General features: G+C 30.5%; 1 protein-coding gene across 1 annotated transcript in view; it reads right to left on the bottom strand.

The window, feature by feature from the left end:
* Window positions 1-11569: 11569 nt before the first annotated feature.
* LOC131876207 (homeobox-leucine zipper protein HOX27-like) overlaps window positions 11570-26824 on the bottom strand; it is a 45021-nt gene continuing 29766 nt past the window's right edge. The window contains exons 2-4 of the mRNA XM_059221047.1: window positions 12421-12641; window positions 11816-11886; window positions 11570-11723 (exon numbers count right to left, since the gene is read on the bottom strand). Of these exons, the coding sequence (XP_059077030.1) occupies window positions 11570-11723; window positions 11816-11886; window positions 12421-12641 (446 nt within the window). The remainder of the gene's footprint in view (window positions 11724-11815; window positions 11887-12420; window positions 12642-26824) is intronic.

Genomic DNA, 26824 nt, shown 5'->3' with positions numbered 1-26824 from the left:
AATTAAAATCGAGAGATATTAAATATCTCAATAGCACTTAAAATACTCAAGGCTAAATAAAATGATGATAATGCTAACTTATATTAAAATAATTAATTGAGCAACCGCGAAAACGCCTTTAATTAAATTAATAAAGTTAACCTATTTCCAATATATTTTTTTCCAAATAAATATAATTTATATTAAAGTAAATTTTAAATCCCCCTAATACATTCAAATTTCAACTATTAAATAATTGGCCAATAATGACCTCATAGGCTAGAATTCGGATAAAACAATTAATAAATTTCATTAATAAAAATCCCTAAATTAAATCTAACCTAACATACATATTTAATTAAATATGAAAAATAACTATATAATATTCCTCATTAATAACCCTTGTTAATAAAATTAAATCAATTATGCGAATAATATAACTATATCAAATTAATCCCCAATTTTAATTATGCCTTGATAAAAATACTATATTAAAATCAATTTTCTCCCTAGTCAATATTAGGAGTTTAAATTAATTGCACATATATGGATATAATTAAATGGGGGGAAATTCTTTTTTTTTCAAAGTTTAAAAAGAATTCCCCTCTTCTTATTTTAATAAAATTTAATTTCAAACCCTAAATAGGGTCGAGCTATCCTTTTTATTTTATTTTAATAATTAACCTAATATTTCATTCTTCTCTAAATGCTAACCCAAACCCAAATATAGGCTATGGTTGCATATATATTTTTTTTTCTTGAATTCTCTTTTTTTTTATATAAGGTTTATTTCATCTATCAGATTATATATATATAACTGAGGAAAGAAACATAGATATTTTATAGAACTAATTTATGAATTGCACCTTCGTTTATCAACAAAATGATACTTTCCTTTTTTACCAGCATTATGTATTTAAAGATAAATAAACAATACATGAATTCAATATGAAGTTCCCTCTATTTCTAGAATCCTAATTGTTATTTTTTCTCAGCAACATTGACTCTTTTAGTAGTAGCAATATTTCATTATGCAACAAGAGTAAACACCATTAAATAGGAGATTCATTTTCTGCAACTATATTTTTCTCTCTCCTTAACCAAAAAACAATAATAAAACTGAGATGATAACGTATGAATCGAACATAGATATTTCCCATTCTATCTTTAAATCTGAAACTGACTTTAATGAAATAATCCAAAAATTGTTTACATTACATTAAGTTTGTTGGTATGATGATAGTGAGAAGGTTGTTGGAGGTTGATGATATAATTGATAAAGGATGATTACTATCTTAATAGTATTATTTTGTCATTGATGTCAAGCAATTGATTTTCTGATTCAGTATGATGTTGCCATATCTTAAAGAGTGTGTTTTGATGAGTATACAGATGTTGGTAAGTGACATAGAAAGAATGTCAAAATGAAGGGGAGTAATAAGTTATTCAATGGGAAACTAGTACCGAGTTAGACAGTGATAAGATTATGTTATTTTGATTGTTTTGATATTCTATATATGTGTATTCAAAGACTGAATAAGAAGGAGAAAATATTTCATGTAATAGAATGAGTAAAGGTTTGATATTGTTCTATTTTACCGAGCAAGGAGCTAGTTGGTAAACAACAAGGTTATTAGTATCAGTTAAAGAGGAAAAAAGTTATTGAGTAAAGTTCAGTATTTATCGAGTATCAACCGAGCAGTAACACAATGCATTGGATGAATAAATACATTATTAAATGAAGGATGCCAATGAGCTAGAGATTTATAGAAGATTGGAACACGTCATGCAAGAAATTTGTTAAGGATCAATGACAATGAAAATTCAAGAGTTAGATCTATAGCACAGATTGAATGGTCATAACCGAGCACAAGTACCAAGGTAGGTATACAAGTTTCAAGGAAAGATAAAACATTTTTTAGTTTGAAGGATTCAATGAACCTAGTCAAGTTTGAAGATCTGATGGCTAATATTAATCATGGGAAATGTGATTGAGGAGATTAAGCGGTTAGGAATTGCTTATAAATAAGGAAAAGCTGATGAACAAATTATTCGAGCAAATAGAAGAGCAGTGATACTGCAGAGGTGATTACCGAGTACAAAAGATTGAAGATCTAGTTGAAGAATAGATTGAGAAGCCTAGTAAGGGGGAAGATAAGTCTTTTGACAAGATTATTTTGAGCACATAGAGTCTACTTTAACATTTCAAATGTGAAGTTGCAGATATATTTTATTACTATTATTTATTTTTGTAAGTGATAGGAAATCTCTTAACCGAGTGGACCTAATAGTCTTATTTGTAAATCCTCTAGCAAGGTAACATTCTGAATGAGTCTTTGAAATCCTTTGACAAGGTCACTTCTAACAAAGTGCAAGATTCTGATAGATCTGAGGGAAATCCCTTGACCAAGTCACATCTAGCAATGTGTTTATGTAATCTTTAATAGGATTGGCTTTTAACTGAGCATACTCTAGAAGAGTATATTTTCTTAGTGGGTCTGAAATCCCATAGTGGTTTTTCCCTATTTGGGCTTCCACGTTAAATCTGGTGTTATATGTGTTTTGTTCTTTCAAGTTTATCATTTTATGAGTTTGAATGATTTACAGTCATAGTTGCATATCAAGTAAGTTCTACTGAGGTTGAATCTGATGAATAGTTTGAATTGTGATTTTATCTGATTCTCCCCCCCCCTCTCATCTAACTAACAAAAATGTATTCTTCTCTTTGCAAGACTATATACTTCAAATTAAAACACATCATTATTACATGGCAAATCTAGTCAAATAGTTACATTTAGTACATCATAATTTCCTTTTCTAAAATAGGAAGATAACTAAACCAAGCTTATCATTTCTACTAAATGAGGGCTTACCAAATACATTTATTCTCTTGCAACTAAATACAATAAACCATAGGATCATGCCATAGCTTCCCTTCCAATCTTTTTCCAAGCAAAACCCTGCAATAAAAAGCTTGAGGTTGTGACAATGGAGGCTCACCTCCCAAACTAGGATTACTAGAAGCCACTCCCGAGCTAGGAGAATCAAGGGCTGGACGGGAAACACACAAACAAACACATAAATGCAAAAACTCAAAAAAACAAAAACACTCCCAACCCAAGGTTTTAACAATGTCACTTATGTGACTTTCCAAATGGGGTGAAGGTGGAATAAGTACCCTTGAGGAGAATTCTGCAAATAATGAACATAATGCCATAACAAGGCTGCAAATATAACATATCCACAAGTTCCAAACTTGTCCCTATAATTCCTTATTACCCCCAAGGCATACAAGCCAACAACTCCCCTTAGACCGCCATTGCATAAACACAATACTATATAGCAAGGGTCACAAAATCCCTTGAGAATCACTCACTTCCAAAGAGAGCCTCTCACTTAAAGGCTATCAAACAACCCTTCACCCCAAGGCCACTCTACCCTCCCAAGGGTGAATTTGGCCTTGAAAACTCCTAAAAACAATGACATGAAAACTTTACCAAAATCACATATGGAAGTACTCCAAAAACAACAAGGAAAAACAACAAAGAAAGCAATGCAACAACAATCTTTTCCATAACATCAACATACAAAAGATAGCAATTCAACCAACCTTAATCTGACAAAAGGGTAAGAGGGTTTGTAGGAGAGCTTCCCTAATCCAAAACTCTTTCTTCTTAAAAGCTTAGCCAAAATCTTCCCAATACTTGAAAAAAATTCTAAAAATTCTAAGTCTCTAAAATGGAGAGTGGGTGATCAACTTTTCTCTCCCAAACTATTCCCTATGAAGCCACACTTCACTCTTTCCAACCCACTTGGGAATGGTGAAGGATGCTCATTGGTTGGTCTTCCCAAACCTTACACACTCCCTAACCAAGGCACCTCAAAAAGTGGAAAAGGAATGGGGAAGAGGAATGACAATAATGAAGTGGGTTATCTAACCAAGGAAGGGTCTTCTAAAGATGAAATTTAGCCAAATTGGGAAACTCACTTTTTGGGGAGGTTAAACAAGCCCTAGGGAGTGGACACATGGCTAAATTTGGCCTTCATCCATAGGTACATCATATGGCTCACTAAAAATGCCCCTAACTTGACCCCAGTAGTTAGTTTAACCCCTTGGAAGTCTACACAAAGTTTACCTACGGGTCAACCTTTAGTTGACCCTTCTAATGGCTCCCTATCCTAGGTTAAATTGGGAACATTTTAGGATAATTGAAAATATATGCATTGGTAGAATAAATTTCCTCAAAAGAGACATGACAATGCCAACTCAACTTACAATACATGTGTCAAGTGACACTACAAAAAGAATTGCACATCACTAAAACGCACATGCCAATTGTCCCTTTTGAAATTTATAAATTAAATATATGTCCAAATTAAACACTCATCCAAGCATAACATTTACAAATTAAAATACATTTAAAAATGAGGGGTTGTCTCTCCAAATAGAAAACCCCTTGCTTCACAATTGCACATAGACCTATGCTTGATTCTCCGAATAATTTCCATGGTCACATGGAATAATTTTCCTGCACATTAGTAATTCCAAAAATCACATATAATATTATCAAAACAATACAATTCAGACATCGCATAAAATTTCCATTATAAAATCAAGTATCCAATTATCTGAGAACAGCCACATACAATCATCTACTAAATGGCATCATCCTCATAAACATAGAATTTAAATTATATATAGAGCATGCATCCATAATTTTAAATATCAAAAGAAGCACTGCAAATTCTGAGATAGCTGACATACTAATATCAAGATTATCAAATCATTGGATCATATAATTTCTAAATCCATAACACATCAAAATGTGCACCGCAAGGTAAAATGATTCCATAACCTGGTTTAATTATTTTTCCCACTAATCTATTCATCTAACATAGCGCATCCTATTGAATTATAACATTTATTAATATGGTCAACTAAGTTAACCAGAGCTTGATCAGGGAGGGGCTCTATAGTATAGACATTATCAATCCTTTTAAATATCTTGTAATTTGTTCAACTTGTAAAATGCTTCGGTGTACTCCTTCACACTAGATTCCCTCTATCTCAAATTCTGCAACTTCCAAAACAAATCCACTTGATAATTCGTCGACACCAACTTTGATTTCAACTTAGAAATCAATCGATCCCATGTCTTAATCTTTTCTTTAACTCTTCTTTGTCTATCAACTTGCAAATGCTAGCACCAAAGACATGCATCACCTTTCAACTGGCTACAAGAATATTTCATCTTCCTCTCTTCTATAGAATTTTCAAAATCAAAATACTTCTCCATCTCTGAGATCCAATCCATCAATTCATCTAAGTCTAACTTCCCATCATATTTCAGTGGGGTAAATTAAGGTTTAGTGTTTGCCCTACTCAAAACCCTTAAAAACCTTTCTTCATCAACATCAACTGGCAGTAGGTTTACTTTTTCTAATGAGGCTTCTTCTCCTTCATATTCACTTACATCTTCAATATGTCAGCCTCTTCTCTGGGCTATCTCCATGTCTTCTAACTGGGCTGCTATTCCTTGCAACATCTCCATCACAATAGGGTCTGCATTCCCATGCGCTCCACCATTCCTAGTTCCTCTTCATGCCATGGATTTGTGCTATTCCTCTATAATTACAAGTCAGATCTAAAATCCACCACCCTACAAAAGAAAGCATGACACACAACCTTTGGAATGAGACTTCTCTCTGATACCACTTGAAGCAGTCACCATTGAGGAGGGACCTCAAAGAGATAAATCCGGATCAGTCTACATGAATAAAAAAAATGAAAACACATAGATATGAGGGAGGAAATGCCGAACAAATAGTTTTATTACATGAAATTTGATTACACCCAACCAGTAACAACCATGTTACAACATATCAACAAACATGCCTTCTAGAATAGGTCACAACCAGGACCTTGAATCAAACGATCTATGTTTTAGGCACAGTCTATCTATCTAATACTCTTATTGATTCTAATTGATTATTACATTCTAAATCATGATTACAAATATATATCGATACAAAGGATCCAATTGCCCTAAAAGGGATCGAAACCTGAAGACTAAGACCTAACGTGCAAAAGGAACATGGTCGGCCTTCGCCAAGAGACTGCTCCAAAATATCCAAAGGATGAAACATGGATCATGGGAAAAGGTTAGTGACACACCAAGGAACATTAAAATCAATGCGCAAGGCTCTAAAAGATTTGGAATGGGCTCCAGAAGATCACCAGCATAGGTCTCGGGCAACCGGCAACAAAGGAATAACCGTAACAAGAAACTGTCATGAAAACCTGTAGCGATATATTTTTGATAAGTGATCTAAATGAGATGCAGTCTGAAAACAAGAAATATGATCAAGTATTCAAGTATAATCCAGCTCCAAATGATCTGGTGAGCCAAAAAAAGGAAATTTTTTTTGATTGATGCAAGATTTTTGTGAACTAGAGATGCTCCTGCATCATCTTCAAAGTTCTTCGCACTACTTCACTACTTCCAAAAGATCATTATATTGTTTACACACATAGATACCTCTCTCACATGAGTATTATATTCAACTCAACACACATCATAAATTACAAATATATAACCATACACACTATAATATTATATGCGAACAAAAACAATGTCAGCTAAGATATAGTATGGACCAGAATCAATGCCTCAAACATGAAAAACCTCCATAAATTATGCCGTGAACATCCACAACATGCCACAATCATCATATTTTCCAAGAACATGAAGAAAACCACCAGATTATGGAAAATCATCTATAACGTACACAAGAATCAATGCAAACCATCAACACAAATAAGACATGATCTAGTAACATCCACAAGTATCATGAATTACTACATAAACAACTTCACCAATACCACTTACTAGAATCTTCATCATCATTATAGCGAGCTTCAAGAACACTAACTAAATTGATTGTCAAACTGAAAGATTCACTTGTGAACCCCCAAATGAATAACCATCTAAATTAAGGTCACTCCATAATGTACCAAATATTATACCAAATCAATGAACCAAGATATTCCAAGTGTATAAATATGGAGAAAAACCCAGAACACTAATCAACATTGAACAACTGAAAAACCAACAACAATACCAGATCTCATGGCTTGATTGAATCTCCATGTGAACCATTGAAACTTGAGCTAAATCAACTAGAGATACTTATTGCAAAACCCTTTAATCGAAAACAACTCATCTACAACATACTGGCCAAACTAATTCACTTAATCAAATTGCAATACTAGAACACACACAAAAATATGTTAACATCAATGAAAACACACCAATCAGTCAATCCAAACACATATTTTCACATTATCCGAATAGGGCTGACATGGGATCTAGGTTCCTACCAAAATGATGTTATTTTTAAGGGTGTTACAAGTGCAGTTGTAGTTGCACCAGAAGGTCAACTTGTTAATGCCCAATACAACAACTAGACTTATAGAATCCACAGGAGGTAGCTAAGCCATGTCACAAACCCAAGCGTTGTGTTGCACAACAAAAGGAGATCAAGGGTGCAGACATTGCAACAACCCCCCCTAGTGCAAGTGAGGGGTTTGAACCTGTGACCAAGCTTTGATACCAATTGTTAAAATTAGGAGTCAAAATTAGTTACAAAGATTTATTACACTGAATGAACTCCAAAATAGCATCTATAATGGCTAGATGAGTTCTGGTTAAGTACTAAATACACAGACCGGATCACCTTCTTTGTTCTACCCTATTCACTATCATAGTTAGCTATTAGATTAAGAATGCACATGTGAAAATGCACCAAAATGGATTCTCAATCACATCTCACTCGCATACAATTGTACCACCATTGAAAAGATCATCTACACTAAACCTATATATCCACACCCACAAAAATATATCATTTAGCATGTCAGCTTGCGATTGTAACATGTAGTCAAATGTCAGCCTGACCGAATCACCAAAGATAAATTTGGATGACCAAAACAATAACAAAATTATATTTTTAAGTTAGCCCAATCTTTCTAAACATGATTCAATGCACTGCAATCATCAGAAATATTTTAGACCTAAAATGTTCTATTCTTCCTATAATACCAGATAACAAGCTATTGGTTAACACCCACTTGTAGATAAGGAAAATTACAACCACCAAATCAAATTTTCATGAATATTTTTCATCAATGACAACCCTAAATAAAAAATAAGCCACCAAAAACCATTGGATGAGTGTTAGTTTCCAACAAAGGGGCCCAAAAATAGGTCCTTATCAGAAGGACTAGGGTGTTGGGCACTTTGGTCCCTAAGTACTAGGGAATCAACACCCTGGTCTTGACTAATCAAGAACCATGAATGAAGGGGGAAATGAAGAATTTTCATGGTGTGAGAAGAATAAAGGCTCCAATTAGGCCTCAGGACATGAGCACCAAGGTGAAGGTGCAAATGAGAACAAAATTGTAAAGGAGTACAGTTTAGGATGCGACACCACCATACTATTTCCATAGCTAACTATCCCCTCATACCCTTGACACTTCCCTACCCTAAGGGGTTCAAGTTATAAAATTTGATTGATATAATGGTTATGGCGATCCTCAAAAACACATGAATTCTTTCACTAATCTATATAATGATTTTAATAATCACCATTACATTCTGGTCAAACTATTCTCCTAATATTTTAAGGGGATGATGTTGAAATAGTATAGTTCTTTACATAATCATTATATTTAAAATTTCAACTATTTCATGGATCTATTTATCTAAACATTTAAGGGTATCATTGGTAGCATGGTTAATATTGTTGGCCTTAGGTACTATACGTAGCAACTTAATGATAAGTTGTAGCATCATAAATTTTAATTTGTCCAATTTACACCTCATGTGTGTACTCCTTCTTTAGCATATTCTATCCTTATTCCCTCTCTAAGTCTAATTTGACCCTATTCTCCAACTTTGATGTTATGAATAACACTTGGTGGATCCCATCTTCAAGGTATTTCCCACATGTTATTTGTTATTGTCTTTTTTGATAGAGAACTAGGGTGTGGAGCACCTTGGTTTCAACCATGGGACCCTAAAGTACCTTGGTCCCCCTCAAATAAGCCTCAATTTGAAATGGAAATCGTCTATTACATCTTTGATTATTTCTAGTCCTTGAGACTATACATGATCATTGGAGGTTATCCCAATTGGTAATTTATGATGGGAAGATTCTATAAAGACATCTTATCCAAGTATTTTGACATTCATAATCTACCTAAAGTATTTGTGCACCCGTGAAGTGGTCATCATCAAGCATTTTTAGAGGGTCAAGCTTGCATATTCATCATTCAAGCATTGTGGGGTAAAGTTACATCAATCTTCATGCAATCATGTGTGTGTGATTATGTTTTTTCATGTCCATGTGTTTATCTAGCAATTACATTCAACATTTATGATTACATTCCAAGAGCATTGCATCATCATCAACAATTTTAGATTTGAGGTATATCTTGTTAACATTTATTTTAGTATTTGCATTATTTCATTCAATGTTAATTACTAAACTAAGGTCAGACTTAGGCAAACCCCTACACCCCATGCTACATGGTCCTAAAAAATAAGGCCAAACTTTGAGGAATAGGTTTTGAATATATTATTTGTTGCTATATGCCCCACTTCTTTTCATTGATGTTAACTCTTCTTGAATAGAGGTTGTCTGGTATCTCCTACATACTTCAGCTAATGAAAAGATTTTGTATAGTCAACTTCCAAATATTCATGTTTTATCTTAAGTGGCCTTGATGATCACATAATCTTGGTAATTTTTTATCCAGTATATGGTAATCACTTTCTAGTCTCAATCAAGGAATAAGGAATAGATAATCACATTTGAAGATATATGGTAGCATGTCGAAAGGATGGACCTCTAACAATGGTTGGAGCCAATAGTATACACATTTTGTTTCATTCTACATTTACATAATTTGGTGTTTTTGGTCTAGTGGTAGTATACACATTACATCTCCCTCTATTTTACTCCATAATATATGTGTTTGATCTTGATGATATAAAAAAGTTACAATTTTTTTGTAACTATATGTATGACTGTGCATGGCTATGAGAAAGACAAACAGTGTGAAGATGGTATAGAATTGGAGAAAATTAGATATCTAGAGATTTAGTAGATGAATTAGAAAATGCTTTAACTAGAACTATTATCAACATTGTATAGATGCTCTTTTTGCAGTCCAAATCATATGGTATATTGTGAAAAATGGTTATGCCCTATATAAGTGATCTTTAGCTATGAAAGTCATCTTCATTGTAAATACTGAATATAAATATTTTGAGTTTGATTCACCCTCCCTCTTTGCATTGAAATTATGAAAATATATTATAATTTATATAAATAAAGTATAATTTGTATTATTTATATAATATTTTTTTTACAAATTTGATTTTTTCTCTCTCTCTATATATAAAATCTCTTTTAATTTATTAAATAAATTTTAAATTATTTAAAATTTAATTGACATACTTTTTAATTTATTATTTCAATTTTAAAATATCTTTTATTTTGACTCATTTAAATTAGTATTAATCATCAGACTTCTTTTTATTATGTTTTCTATTATATTAATTTTTTTATATGCATTTTTATCATCTATTCTAGTGTATCCGTTTTAACAATAGAGTGTATCAAAAAAATAAATATATATAATTCAACATAAATTAGTCTTGATTAATTATTTCATAATTATGAATGACGAACAAGATAAAAGTTAATATAACTCTTAAAAGAGAAATAAAATATTAGTGGATTAAAAAGGGCCATGTTTTTCTAGGATAGGATCAAATTTAAAACGTTTAAAAAAATAAAGAATAACAATAATTTAAAATATTAATAATTTTGGATAATAATATGATGAATTAAGTAATTTTTAATATATATTCTTATAATATGATAACATAATATCATTATAAATATATTTTTCAGAAATTAAGAATTGTTTTTGTAAAATGTATATCTTAAATATTCACATGTTGTCATACATTTCACATTTTTCTTTTTTATTAAAACACTTCTGAACATGTCACATATAGAATAATAATGACCCACCAAGGGTTTGAACATAAGTGGTCATGCTTGTCTAAGTTTGATAGGGAGACCAAAACATTCAATATTAAGAACATATCCTAGTTAGGGAAGGTCTATTTCCCATTCTTATTTAATGAATAAGTATTTATTAAATATAAACAATTAAAAATATAATGAGTTACTATTGACAAAAAAAATAAATTATCGATTAAAAATATATATATATATAAAAGACAGAGCACTCTAAAGCGTCTCTTTAAGAAGCGTGCAATGTAAGAACAATTCACTTGAATCCACAAAACATAAAGTCTACTAAATATGGGTCATAAATAGGGATCATTTCTGATCCACCGAAATAAAATTTAATGTATTTAAAATCGCCTGAGAAGATTTAAGTAAGCGTAAGCTATCTCAGATTTATTGAAGGTCTGCGGATCTTATAAATCCCAATACCAGTGCAATAAACAAAATATTGGTTGGTGAAAACTGTTTTGAAGCACTAATTTCAGAGCCCTAATTTTAGAGATGGTGTTTCCTGCGCCTGTTTCAGAGCGCTAATTTCTGCCAACTTTTTCCGCAGGCTTTTGTTTTCCTCTCTTAATGCTTTGTTGTACCTCTTCCACAAATTACAATGCGTTTTGATTTGCTTTGATTTGTTCCTGCAAATTTTATCGACATAAATTAGTTTTATTAATACTTGTATTTATATTAAATGTGATGAAAAGAATTATTATAAGGCCGAGTTTATTACCTTGCCTTGATATTTTGAAACCAAACATAAACTTGACGAGGGCTGATATTTAGCTCCTTTGCCAGAGCTTCCTTTCGGATTTGCAATATCAGAATTTATAATAGATTTGTACTGAAAAAAACCATGAGCATTATTTACTATCAATAGTGAAATCTAGATTTTAATATTCAGTATGTTTCTTAATAGTTGCAAACGATTTCTAAAACTAATTTTAGAATCTAGCCCTAAAATCAATATTATTTTTACAGTTGCTTCTCTATATATCTGTGTAGATTTTGAAAGTGCCAATTAATAGATTGTGAAAAAAAACCTAAACCGGAGCCAAAATAAGCGAGATAAAATTCCCTTGTCTATATATAATTACCAGGTTCTAGATCTGTGATGGGGAATGGCAGATCGAAGAATTTAAAGTAATGAAATGAAAAACTTTATTAAAAAGCATACTGACAAGGATTTCAATAAAAGTAAATTTCTGTTTTTATAGTCCCATCAATATATAGATTTGTTTAAAGAGTTAAACTTTGACGGGTATGCTAGAAAGAAAAGGGATAAGTTAGATGTAGCCAAACAAAAAACTGTTATTAAATGGTGAAAAGTATACATACATCATCCACATTCGTGTTCTGTTTGAAGCATCCTTCCAAATAAGCATATTGTTCTCCTGACAATTTGAGCCTCCTCTTAATACCATCCTTCTCTTTTTCATTGTTGTTCCTCAACGATCCATTCTCGACATTAAAATGCTTCTCGAAATCCCCCACTTCGTTGGATGGAAGCGGTTTATTGAGGTCCAGGCTATTTGGACTGCACACCTCAGAATTCTCGTCTGCAGTAATAGAAAATCTTAGTATATGACAAATGATTGAAAAAAACAAAAGCTCTGATTAATCTATCAAGCAACAGAAATTATTTACTTGCTCACTTTTGGGCCCGTGGCAGAGTCACCAAAGAGGGGGAAGCATGATGCAAAGGCGGCTTGGGTAACAGATCTAACTTAAGAGGTAGTGGAGGAGAAGCAGGGGCACCAATGTGGAAACCTAAATCACTACACGTTGAATGCTGCAGATTACCCATTTCCATTACTTTAAGCAAAGCAATTGATAATGACTCACTGACTGATTCTATGTAGGAAATTAGATGAATGAAGCTAGGGGAGATGCGGTATTTTATAGGAGTGAGGCACCTCCTATCATGCCATCGAAAACAATGATAAATACCACAAATATCAAAGAAGCAATGATAAACAGCACAGATGTCAAAGCACATTGTCTGGATGTCACCCATTATAAAGCAGATTTCCCAAGGGCGTACTATTTTTATTATACTTTTGCTAAGCTTCTTAGAGAAATAATTATTATAAGAAATTTAAGAATCTTTAGATTATTTTTTACGATGTATATGTGTTGTGTTGATACACATCATCTTCTATCTTATTAGTACTTGCCGTTAGGCAATACTCTTGTAATGAAATTTTTTTTGTTATGCTTAAATAGTTATTAAAAAAAATTATTTTGATCAATCATAAACAAATATTTTTCTTTCTTTTAAATTTTTAAATTTATTTTAAAGTATACATGCATATTTGTTAACTTTATAATTAAAAAAAAAGTATTTCTCTTGTAAACGACTGGCTAATACTTTTTAATTTTAATTTATTTACATTGTTTACTCAAAAATTACTATTATTTATAGTTATTTTACTCACTTAAAAATTTTATAAAAAAATTTATACTATAAATTATGTCAAAATAATAACAAAAATTAAGATAATATAATAATAAAAAATACTATAATAATTAAAATTACAATATTATTATACCATCTTATATTATATTTCTATTAATATTAAATTATTTTTAATATATCACATATTTTTATTATTATTATAATATTTAAAAATTAGTATAAAATTATTATTATTATATTACTATTTTAGAAAAAATTAAATATAAAAATATATCACTTATTCTTTAAAAAAAATTTAAAAAATATAACTTTCTGAAGACATTTTATTTAAGAGTTACTTATTCTTTTTCCTTATTAATTTAATTTAATTTTTTAATTTTTTTCAGTTAATAAATTAAATCATAATTACTATTAAAACTATACTAAAAACAAGTCAAGTACTAGCCACTATGTGGTACTTGCTTATATATCTTTAAATTTTTATGAGTTTAAAATTCAGATATAATCTTTTGAAATTTTGAAAAATGAAATTTAATATTTAATATAAAATATTTATATCTATTATTGTGATCATTTTCAATTAAACATATTAAAAACAATGTGTCTTGAAAATTGTATATTGTATATTTTATATTTATATTTATTTTACTTTTTGTAGTAATTAGAAATAATATTTAAAATGTCAACCAGATGTATTTTAAAATTTTGTGGCCTTAATTACTTTTCTAGTAAAATATATATCACTTATGATATCTTTTCAATTATATATGACACACATTTTTCATTCAAGTCTTTTTGAACATAATCTTTTGTTCAAATATTATGTTATTCTCACATATGTAATATATCTAAAGTTAGAAAAAAAATGCCTTAAAGGAATGAGATATATCATTCTCAATTCCATGAGGTGCAAGCAACTTGACACCCATTGTCCCCATATGGAAGCATCACTAGCATAAAAAAATGGATTCTTTTATAATCCAAATGACGTCCAAGAGCAATCATTAACTTGAAAAAAAAACCTCAATAGCCAAAAAAAGATTATTGATGTTCATAGATGATAATAATATTTATGTGCAATGACTTCTAAAGAGTTTAAATTTCACATCAAACTAACCAACTATCCTACATGTATTCAACTTCCCAACTAATTATTTAGCAAACTACTTTAACATTAAAACTAATTTATTTATTAATTTGAAAGTTATATTCATTTAGTAATTAAATATGTACTATTTTTCAACATTTCTCTCTTTATTATATCAATGAAAATTAATTTGAATTCTTTCAATAGTCGAACGTAACCCTTCTAGAGACTTTGTTATAGTGCCTTTACCAATCTTCCTCCCTCCCCATGAAATAATACACTAATCTCAGTAGTGGATCTTCAGACTATAGAACCCTCAAACATTTGCATTATATGAGAAAATATAATTTTTTCCTAGCCTTCTTGCACACTGAGACACTAACTTTCCTTTGAAAGGTCATATCTCCTCCAACCAGGTCAAAATGATTCCTTTAGTGTTTCACATGTCAATAACTCTCCTTTGAGAATCCACATTTTCTTGAGTGTTTCAAATACCTTCTCCAATGTTGTGGAAATAGTCCCTCCTCTAATATACAAAATTTCAACAAAATGTGAGAATATTTAATACACTCATAAAAATCTTAAGCTGTCATGTCCTCTCTTTTCTTCAGGAACAATCACAAGAACTCTCAAAATGCTTGGCTCCATCTTTTCTTTAGGGACAAAAATGAATGAAAGCTCTTTTTCTTCAAGGACACAAATAGAATAAGATGCTTCTCATACAATGAATCATTCATGAGAGAGAACTAGATTGACATGATATATGTCCTTCTACCTTAATCTCTTCCAATCTTAATTGAAACTCAATAGAAATAAACATAAATAATATAAATATTACAATACAATGATTTACATGAAAAAAATTCTTTCTAGAGAAAGCTAGATCTATTTTATTAGACCCCTTTTATCATATTGCCACTTCTTTGAAATATCTTCCTATGATCAAAAAAATCGTCAAGTAAATAATTTCAGTTGCATGGCCTTGACAAATTTGATTTTTTTAAAAATATAATTTTATTCTATGTATCTCCTTCTAATGGACAATATGATCATTTCGAGAATGGATTGCTGAATATAGTAACAGAAAAGACGAGGGTGGTATTAAAAGGAGGCTGAGATTGACACTTGAATTATATGTTTATAAATTTTATTTTTTTTAATTTTTTTTGTCTGTGTGAAAGTTATTTCTTTTTTACATAGAATAAAATTATAGTTTAAGAGAGTTAAATACACAATCCACACTACCCTAAATCATACATGTCTATAGAATTTAGGTACTTAGTGCCTCCTATATAAAAATAACACTATCAAAACTTCAATTTATAGTCCATTAAACCTTTTTTCTTGGGGGTGGAGCACCTTAACACCACTTAAACTAACAACACTTCCCACATGCCACTAGGCCTCAAATATTTCTCCAAGGGACTATAATTTTCATTGTTGGAAAGATGGTTTGACATATTTCAATACGGTGTAGGTGATTCTTCTAGATTTTACTCTTTTTCTTTGTTTTACTAGCCCAAAGGAATACAACTAGCTTAACTTTCACACATAAAGAAAAACTTGAAATACTTATAAATTACTTGAGCAAATGAATAATATAAACATTGGAATGATATAAGTAAGATATAAAACTATAAATACAATAAAAATAAATGGAAACTTATGATTCCAAGAAATGTTAAAGTTTTAGGATAACAAGATTATATTAGAAGCTTAAAGAAAAGTTAAAGAACAACTGGATGGATCAATATACAAGAACACCAACTTATACAAGGCAATCTTAATATATGGAAAAGAATAGTAAGTATAAATTAGGCAGTGAGTCTCTATATAGAATTAGGGAGAGGATATGTTAGGGAAATGGTGTCAATATCATCAAATGATTCATAAATCAAAATAAAAGATTATAAGTTATGAGTTTGAAAGCTATATGTGAAACACTTAAATAAATTGTAATTAAAGCCATATCCTAACAAAAAGTAAGTTCTAAGATTCATTAAAATCAATTATAAATTTTAAATTTCAATATATTCTGAAGCTAATCTTAAAATACAAGACTAAAATAAATATCAATTTACAGTTGGTTGTCTATTAGTATCTGCGCGGTTTTTATAAATACCCATGGATCTATTGAAAAAATAAAATTAAACTAAACCTGAGCTTAAATTAATAATAAGCCATATTTCTGTGGCCCACAGATAACAAAGAGCTTGTAGATCTTTGATGGTGAGTGATAGATCGAACAATTTATGATAGTAAGAAAAATTAAATCTATATTAAAGAAACGGACTGATTTTTTGTCTAGCATCTATTGAATCTTCTGTTTTTATAGTCCCAGCAATATAAAGAAATGTTTAGCGAACTTTTAAATGTAAGAATTTGATGGAGTGAAACAAAAAAGCTGTTATTAAATGGTGAAAAGTATAGATACATAATCCACCGTAGTGTTCCGTTTGAAGCATTCTTCCGAACAATTGTATTGTTCTCCAGATAATCTGAGCCTCCTTTCAATACTATCCTTCTCTTGTTCATCGCTGATCTTGATCAATTCAATATCGTCATAAAAATCCTTCTATAAATCCTCCTGTCCATTAGAAGGTGGTGATTTATTGAAGTCCAAGCTATTTGCGCTGCCCATTTCCCATGTTTCATCTGCAGATACGGAAGGTCTTAGAATAACATACATCAAAAAATGAAAAATCTAATCAATGTGACCTTTGGACAGAAATCTATTTGCTTGGTGAATTTTGCGCCCATGGGAGAGGCACCAATGAAGCCGAAGCATGATACGAACATATCTAACTTAAGAGGGGAAGGAGAAGCAGAAAAATAGAACAAAATATAAAGTATTATCATTATCTTATGCTGTAAAATTAGTGGATGATGAATATGTAAAAAGAATGTACCTGAAGTCTGCAGGTGTGGATGGCCACGAGTTAGTTTTGTCAAACTCAGTGGCAACAAAAACAAGTACACCATATCTCCCCAGTCAAGTTTTATATCTTGAAAAACAATATAGGCCTGACCATAGCCTTCCATATCATCTGTTGTTTGTGCATATATTCTCTACCCCTCCAGTCGAAGATCAAAGAACTTTCTACATTCTTTCTTTAGTGTTTCTATAAGACACGGGAATACCACGGTTCACTACCGAAGTAAAACAATTCCATTGCACATGTTCCATAGAATCGGATCAAATAGTTTCAAATTTTGCCATTATATCAATGTTACAAAAACTCAAACAACGACGAGAGAGAAAACACAAATATCCATATTTAACAATTCACTCACGTGTATGTACCTGAAAAAAATGCCAATCTTGGCAAGCCATGTGAAGCTTGACCTTTTCATTTTGTTGGGAAATGAGAGCCATGTTAATGACAATAATGTCAATGACATGAATGACCAGAGGACAAGTTGAGGTCTTAGGAAACAGATCTAACTTAAGAAGGGGAAGAGAAGCAGGGCCCTCAGTAATGTGGAACTCTAAACCAATACTCATTGAATTCTCAACCCCTTCATCACAAGCCACCTCATGCTATGGAGCTAGAGATAATGACTCACTGATTGATTCTATACAGAAACTTAGATGAATGAAGCTGCAGGTGCTATCAAATTCATTGGAACTCTTTTAAGTTTTTAACTACAAAAAGCACTAGATAAACAATGATGAATAGTAGAAATAATTAAGTTTTCAAACGAGCTTACCTGTTTTTTATATTTTCAAACTAGATTACCTTTAGTGTATACTAATTATAAGTTTTCAAATTATCTAATCTATCTTTAGAAAACAATTGTGTAAGTTATACGATACAATCAAGATGCCTCCTCAACTTTGATCATATACCTGGTAAAAAGTAAATAAAGTTTACCTATATTTCCCCAAAAAATGCTCAAGGGACATGAGTCATATCATTCTCAAGATGCCTCTTCAACTTTATCATAATACTTGTAAAAAGTAAACATATTGAAAATTGTTTTATACTTATGAGAATTTTTTAAACTATCTATTTATATTTAAACTAGATTACCATTCCTTTATACAAATGAGATTTTTTCAAATTAGTTTACTTATCTTTATGAAAGAATTGTTTAAGATAGATTATACATCTCATTATGGAGGTGTCTTTTTAATTTTGATCATAAACCTCAAATAAATGTAAATATAGTTTACCTATATTTATAAAAGAATTATGTAAGGGACATGAGACATATCATTCACAAGGTGCCTCTTCAATGTTGATCACAAACATCCTAAAGGTAAAAATAGTTTACCTGTTTTTATGGAAGAATTGTGTAAGAGACACTGAGACATATGATTCTCAAAGAGCATCTTCAACTTAGATCACAAACCTCATGAAAAGCCAACATCTTGAAAATGATAGACATATTTATAGATACTTTTATATAAAGACATGCAAACACATAGGCATATAATACATGTAGATATACATAAAATTCATTTAAGTGTTATACATTTCATTTCCAAAATATTGTTATATTTTTTTAAAACTATTTCATTAGAGATAAATTTATATGATTATTTCTTGTTTTAATTTATTTTTAATTTTTAATTTTTTTTAAATTTATTAATATTTATGTGATAATTATTTTTATTTATAAATAAATTTTTAAAATGTATTTTTCAACTGTAATGATAGTTCATAATGATATCACATAAATTCATTCTAATAGAATTTTGTTAGTAAGATTAATGTTCATAATCTTATTGATATTCAAAGTTAATAAGTATCAAAATTCATATGAATCTTGAAGATAATAGTAAAAAAACATCTTTAAATTGTAAAGAGGAAATTCTAATATAGATATTAAATGAGGTTTTGAAGATTTAGACTAGTAATGATATCTAAGGTAACTCTCTTAATCTTTTGATTAAAAAAAGAATATGTCTATTTATTTTAGATTTTTCTTAGATCAAAAGAAATAAAATTATTCATGTAAGTGTTAGTTTACTTTGTTTTAGAATTATTTTATTTAATACATATTTTTTTTAAATGATCTTTTTATTTTATCTTTTTTATTTTTACTTTTTACATGTTGTAGTGTCACAAATTGCACCTATTGCATTTATGACACTTTTACATTAATCCCCAATATATTGATGACATAAATTGAGGATTGAAATTCTATCATTCTCATAACATGAATCTTAAAGATGAAGTGACCTTAATAATTCCTTATCTAGATTTGGGATTATTTTAGTTAGATGAGAGTGTGGTGACTCGACAAAAATGTCCCAAGAAGATTCTAGATTCAAATGAGCATATTTTGCATCAACCTTTTGTCCATGTGTGTCTTTTTTCTCAAATGCACTCAAAATAGTCACTTCTATTGTTCTAAGAAACAAAAATTTTATTTTTCCCGCATTTTCACACAACTCTCATTCTAGAATCTCTTGCTTTCAGATCTATAGGAAAACTCTACAAAAATACATGTTAGCTTGCAGCAACTTAGTCTTCTCTCAAAGAACAACCACATTTTTATGTCTAGAAAGGAGTTTTGGATATCTAACACTCTTCTTCTCTCTTATATCTTTTATCTATTGCATTGTAATACTATCTATTTTTATCAAAATCTCTTAGTGCATCTATCATCTAGTTTCATTTTATCTATTGTAATATTGTTTTCCTCCATTAAGAAATGCTTGTTTTTATTACAAAATCTATTGTATCTATTTTATCTAATATATATATTTGATTCTCCATGAAGTTGAAAATATGAAAACAAGGGTTTGACTGAGGCAAACCCCTATACATCCCTAATATTTTTCATTATCTTAGTGTGCATATACAACGAGAATATTAAATGAACATGGAGTGGTTTTTATAGTTATTTTTAGCACTTTTTATTCTTTGCCCATGCAAATGACAACACAACATGTAGACGTCCCTACAATGTACTGGAGGCTTCACCAAAATAATAGCAAGATTTATATTTTCTAAGATTTATGTTTATATACTTAAAAAATATTATCATATTATATCCTTGTGTTTTTTAGTGATTCATGTTTATAAATATTGTAAATAGCTAGGTTTGTCTATTTTACACTAATCTCCTATGTTCACCAAAGCACAAATTAAGTGAGGTAGCATTGAGTTTATTTGCTCCTTGAGATCCAATCATCTCAAGGGCAGAAAATCCCCTTATATACATTTTGGTGAACTCTAATGTGATTGCCTTATGTAAGATCCCTTCCTATAAGAATTTTATGTATTCAATAAGGTATTATTCAAGGATGACGTTGAAATGTTGATGTTGCACTAGATGAATTCCTAGAGGCATGTCTTTTTTATCATAAGTCCATTAAGAATTACCCATGTTTATAGTCTTTTCCTTTGAAGCACGAGTCTCTAAATTTTATCATTCCCCTAGGAGAGGTACAAGTGTTAGATTTTTCATTAGCATCTCTAGGATTATGATTGATAATTTTTTTTATGTGATCTACACATGGAGTGCATTTTCTCAAAAATAGTACCATAAAAAACATATGCATCATGGAACAAAATCTTGGAGATTTAATTGATTAATAGGAGTATTTTAAAAGTTCTAAAACTGCAATATAGACAAATGCCATGAATGAAAAGAAGCAAGGTAAAGTGAAAGAAACCATTATCCAATAGATGATTTTGATAAAGGTAAAGTACTTTTTGTAATTCATAATGTTTTGCAGAAGATGAATTGATAGTTTTGAAAGTACTTGTCTTGAATTATTCATGAAATTTTCTCAATCTAAGAATGCTTCATATAACATCATTTACCATGTGTACAATACAAGAAGAAATCAAGAAAAATATTTACCCTTCTATTATTTCTTTACCACCTTCTTAACAATATGTTCCTCAAGAACATATTCCCATAGCCAAGCAACCTATGAACAATGATCTTATTAAGCAATTTAATGTTACTCTTGCTAAGATCTCACTATGGGATTTACTTTTGATTGCTTTGGTGTATCAAAATCTCTTAAAAATATTTTGTTACATTCTTTCGTTGGGCTAGTGGATATAATTTTTTTGATGGATCATATTCAAGTACATATGCCAAATATTATGTTCTATCCACCTAAAGTGCCACCTCCAAAAGTATAAAATTTAGGAGTTCCCTTCATGATGATTGGTTATATCAATGCTATTGATATTATGTGGACTCTCACTGACATTGGTTCAACACTCAATATTTGCAGTTTACACTTATTACCAAAAATGAAAGTGCATCCAAATGATCGTGTTCCATATTCTTTGTCTATTCATGGTTTTAATAATATTGGTATGACTACTTTGGGTACTATTATTTTTCATTGAATATTTGACTAGTTACTATTATAAACCTTTTATATGTATTTTTGGGGTATTTACCTTATAGTATTTGTGAGGCCTCACCTCGACTCAGTCTGACATTTAGTGGATTTTATATTTTAGACTATTATGGATACTTTATTTTGATGCATTTTGAGACTTAGAAATTATATGATTTCAGGATTTGGATAACATTGCTATGATTTGATGATTTACTTACATGCTTTATGAGATAGAACACTACATGATTATTAGATAGAATGAAATTGCAATGATAGATGTCATTATTGAATTTGCAGGACTTTACTCTGAATATAGAACTATGATGTATGTTTAGTTTATGTGAATTGGGATGAAATTGCTTATGTGAATTTGCTTGATAAAAGATGTATTCAATCTGTGCAGATGAAAATTGTATGCAAGTAATGATGTGTATTATTATATTATTGAATTATATTATATATGGATATTTGGAAGTACTAATGTGTAAATTGAGATGCGCAGGAAATTTACCATGTGACCATGGAAAATTACGGAGAATCAAACCTAGACCTATGTATGTTCGTAAAGCCAGGGTTTGTCTATTTGGAGAGACAACACCCCGTTTGTGTTGTATTTTAATCGTAACAGTAAATGCTGCATGAGTGTTAAGTGTTAATTAAATTTATTGTGTAAAAACCACAAGAGACAATTTCATGTTTTATTTTTGTAAAAGTGTTTTATTTGTGTCACTTGACACGTGTGGATTTAAATTTAAATGTTTTATTTGTGTCTCTTGGTGGGAAAGTGTTTAATTATAGTTCTTCTTAAATAAAATAATGTGTTGTCATAAATACTTTGGGAATATAATAATTGGGGTGGTCAACTTATGTTTGACCCGAAAATAAACTTCAGAGGGGTTTAAAATGGATTAAATGAACACCTAGGGGTAGTTTAATAAGGTTTCCTAAAGCCCATAAGGTATACCTAGGGGTTAGGGGTAATTTTAGGCAAGTTTCTACTTTATAATGATCTTTTTAACGCTTTAAAAATTGGTTTTTTTTTGAGTTGAGCGAAAAATGAAAATTGAAGTTAAATCAAATCAAGATTTTTCCTTTTGGAAGGAGAGTCTTTTTGCCTTTTGCTTTCTTTCTTCTTTTTGTTTTTTTTAGAATCCTGTGAGAACTCAGAGAGTGAGCTTCTTAAGGAAGATTTTTGGGAATAGCAGGGTAATCACCCACTCTCCATTTTTGGAGACAGAAGAAAATTTGGAAAGAAAATAATGTTATGGAATAGAGAAATTGAATAAGGGTAGAAGGAAAAAGATTTATGGATTGGGCAGCTCTTCTTCAGATATCATAATAACCTTTGGGCAGATTAAGGTTGGTTTCAATTATTATTTGTAATGTCTTCTTCTTGTTTATGTCTGGAAGTTGTTTGTATAAGAAATCTGTGTTCTTGAAAGTTTATATTTGAAAATCTCTTGGTATTTTTGCTTTATGAAAATGTTGTGTTTCAGGAGTTTTCTCAAGATCTCTTACTCTTGGGAGAGAAGAGGATCTTGAGGGTGGTAGCACTGACAGCCCTCGAGTGAGAGACTCTCTTTTGAGAGCGATCACAAGGGATCTTTGTGTGACCCTTGCTGCATGGCCTATTTGTGCAATGGGGGTCATAAGGAGGGATATAAGGCTAGAATGCCTTTGGGGGGCATAAGGAATAAGGGGTTGAGATTCTTGAAATTTTTATTGTGCCATGAGGTGGCTTCTTGTTTATTTCATACTTGCAGTTCTCCTCAGGGTATTGGTCCACTACCACCCTTTGAAAATGTTCATCACCAGAGTGTGGCACTGTGAAAGCCAAGTTGGGAATGTATCTGAAAAGAATCTGTATGCGGGTGAATTCACAAAGCTGGTTCCCACTTTTGCCAACGAAGGAATTTGGCGAAAGTGGGAACTTTGATTTTTTGGGTGTTCGAGCGAAATAGTGGTATTCGCTCAAACTACCCCTGGGAGTTCGAGCGAACCACGTTGCGGACCTGGGTTCGCTCGAACCACGAGTGACTTTGTATGGGGCAAAATCAAGCCTATTGGTTCGAGCGAATGGGGGTTCGCTTGAACCATAATGGATTCGAGCGAACCCCATTCGCTTGAAGTATTGTTCATTCGAACCCTCTAATTTGAGGTTTCTCCCAAAAAATTTTAGAATTCTGAAGAATTAATGATTTCGGAGCTTTGGTTCAAAGCTTGAATGAAATAATCTTGATAACCCAAAAATATTAGATTGTAGTACTCGGAGAAAGCTTTCCAACGAGTATAATTTTGTTATATTTTGAATTTATTATGTTCTTGTTTTTTTAATTTTATGGAAAATTGGTTTTTCATCGAACATGAACTTCTCTGTTCAACACATTGGGAAAAATAAGAAACTAATTCAAAAAAATTCTAAAAAATATCTATGCCCCTAGTATTGATGTCTTCTTTCTAACAAAAAAAAAAAAATTGAATTTCAATTTATATAGAACAAGTTATGTGTTCAAACATAAACCTATGTCTAAATTATGACTAGTCGGACTTCAAAACTTTATAAAATGAAAAATATTTAACATATCACTATAAAACCAAATGCAAGCCCTAGATATTGATGTTACAAACCAAAATTTGAAAGAATTGAGTTTTTATCATTTATAGAAAAAAAGTTATACGTTTTGGGGGGCACCTCACTCTTAAAAAATTTAGTTTGTTGTAAAAAACTACTTTTTGAGGGAGATGGAAAATTTAAAAAAAATCCTTCAAAAAAATTTGAAAAAAATGTATATAGAATCTACAAACAAAATGCTATAAATCACTAATTTACATCATCTTCAAATTTTTAATACTTTTAAAGTTATAGTTCTCGGAAGTTGAAGATTATTTTAAAAATGTACATCTCAGTGTCAAAAGTGGCAAAAAAGTGGGAACCATTATTGTGAGTTCACCCATGCATTGCTTTCTATGTGTTTGCCTGTTTGTAACCCATCTAGGATTTGGTTCTTCGAGCTCGGGGGTGGCTACCAGTTAGCCTAGGCTAGGAGGTGAGCACTCCGTGGTCATATTTGTGTTTTCTATTATGCAAGAAAATCAGAGGAAAGAGAATAGGAACCATGAAAGAGATACAGAAGAATGTTATTGAAGATACTTGAATTCAGTTGCAGATGTTTGTTTAAAGTTGTTATAGAAATATGCCTCATTCATAGAAAAGAGAAGCAAGTGGTATTTTGTGAAAGTAGACTTGAAGTTTTATTGTTGTGACTATTCAGAGAAAACATTTTGTAAATTGGTAGAATATCTTAGAGATGTTTTAAAAAAGAAAAGCTTGTTATTTCTACTTCTGGTTTATTTGAAAAAGAAAAGTTAATTTGTGTTGCATGCAAAAGCTTCTTGTATTTTGGAAAGAAATAAAAGAATTGTTTTCATTTAGATTTTACCTATATTTTTACTTTAGGCAAAATAGAAGTTTATTTATGCTGAAAGATTTTAAGTATTTTAAATGGAAAAAGTTGTTTTATGTGAATAATTTATTAGAAGAAAAAAATCAATGAATTTCTTTATTTCCAGAAAAAGTATAATGTATCTTTGAATAGTATTCTAAATTGTATTTTAGTTAGCATTGATTTAAAAGCTTATTAATTATATATATATATCTGATTTAACTTAATGCTTTTCCCTTTAATTATTTTAGTTTAAAATTTTGCATGAAAATTCTCTTTAAAAAAAAATATATATAAATTTATATTGAAATAAATTTCATCTTTTAACTATGATTATAAAAGTTATGTGAATATAAATATATATATATATATATGTTTTATATATTATATTTTAAAAAAAAAAAATTAAAAAAAATATGTTTTGGGTCCTCGCGGACTCCACTGTGTGTACGCACAGTGGACGGCCGCGCGACGCCCACTGTGTGCACACACGGTGGAGCCGCTTTCGGCTCCCACTGTGTGGGCACACAATGAACGGCCACGGCCGCCACTATGTGGCCACACAGTGGGGAGCCGCTAGCGGCGCCCACTGTGTGGGCACACAGTGGTGCCGCGGCACCCACTGTGCACTCACACAGTGGCACACGGCCAACCCGCCTCCCTTTCCTCCGCTACTTGCAACAATATAAAACGTGGCCGACTTTGGGGTCTTCGGCCCAGTAAGAATTTTGGACTGTTAAAAAAAAATATGGGTTAAACCCTAGCCCGAATGGGGCTAGGGCAAATTAGTTTTAAAAATATAAAAATAAATATGTTATTTAATGTAGATAATATATATATAAGAAATTAGAACCCTAATTAGGGTTGGGGAAAAATATGAAAATAATATTTAGGAAGTTTCAATGGCTTTTGAATTAGAATTAAAATATTTGTCATTTATGTAAAATATATATTTATATATGTATCCATATTTATATATGGGTATATATATATATGTAGATATATGAATTTTGATCATAATTTTGGGTAAGTAATTAAATTTTAAATATATATATATGTATATACAAATATATATATATATATATATATATATATATATATATATATATATATATATATATATATATATATATATATATATATATATATATATATATATATATATATATATATATATATTTATTTATAATCCTGGTTTTTATTTGGAATAAATAATAAAGAGAAATTTATAAAATGGTTGTTTAAACTATATAGTCATATTGGAGATTAAATTAATTTTTTTCTCTCCCATATCCTTTAGCTTGATTGATTTAATAAACTTAATGACTGAGTATCCCTTGGAGATAAAATTAAAATGGTTAGTTTTCCACAATTAAAATTAAACAATTTATCGATGCTTAGTTCGTATTAGAATTAGCTCGAATTTAATAATGGAAATTTCATTAACGCTTGTCGTGAGAGTGAACTTGTTA

The sequence above is a fragment of the Cryptomeria japonica genome, chromosome 5 (assembly GCF_030272615.1).
Source record: "Cryptomeria japonica chromosome 5, Sugi_1.0, whole genome shotgun sequence".
NCBI lineage: Eukaryota > Viridiplantae > Streptophyta > Pinopsida > Cupressales > Cupressaceae > Cryptomeria > Cryptomeria japonica.
The sequence above is the reverse complement of the archived record's forward strand: the minus strand, read 5'-3'. Positions and strand labels throughout refer to the sequence as shown.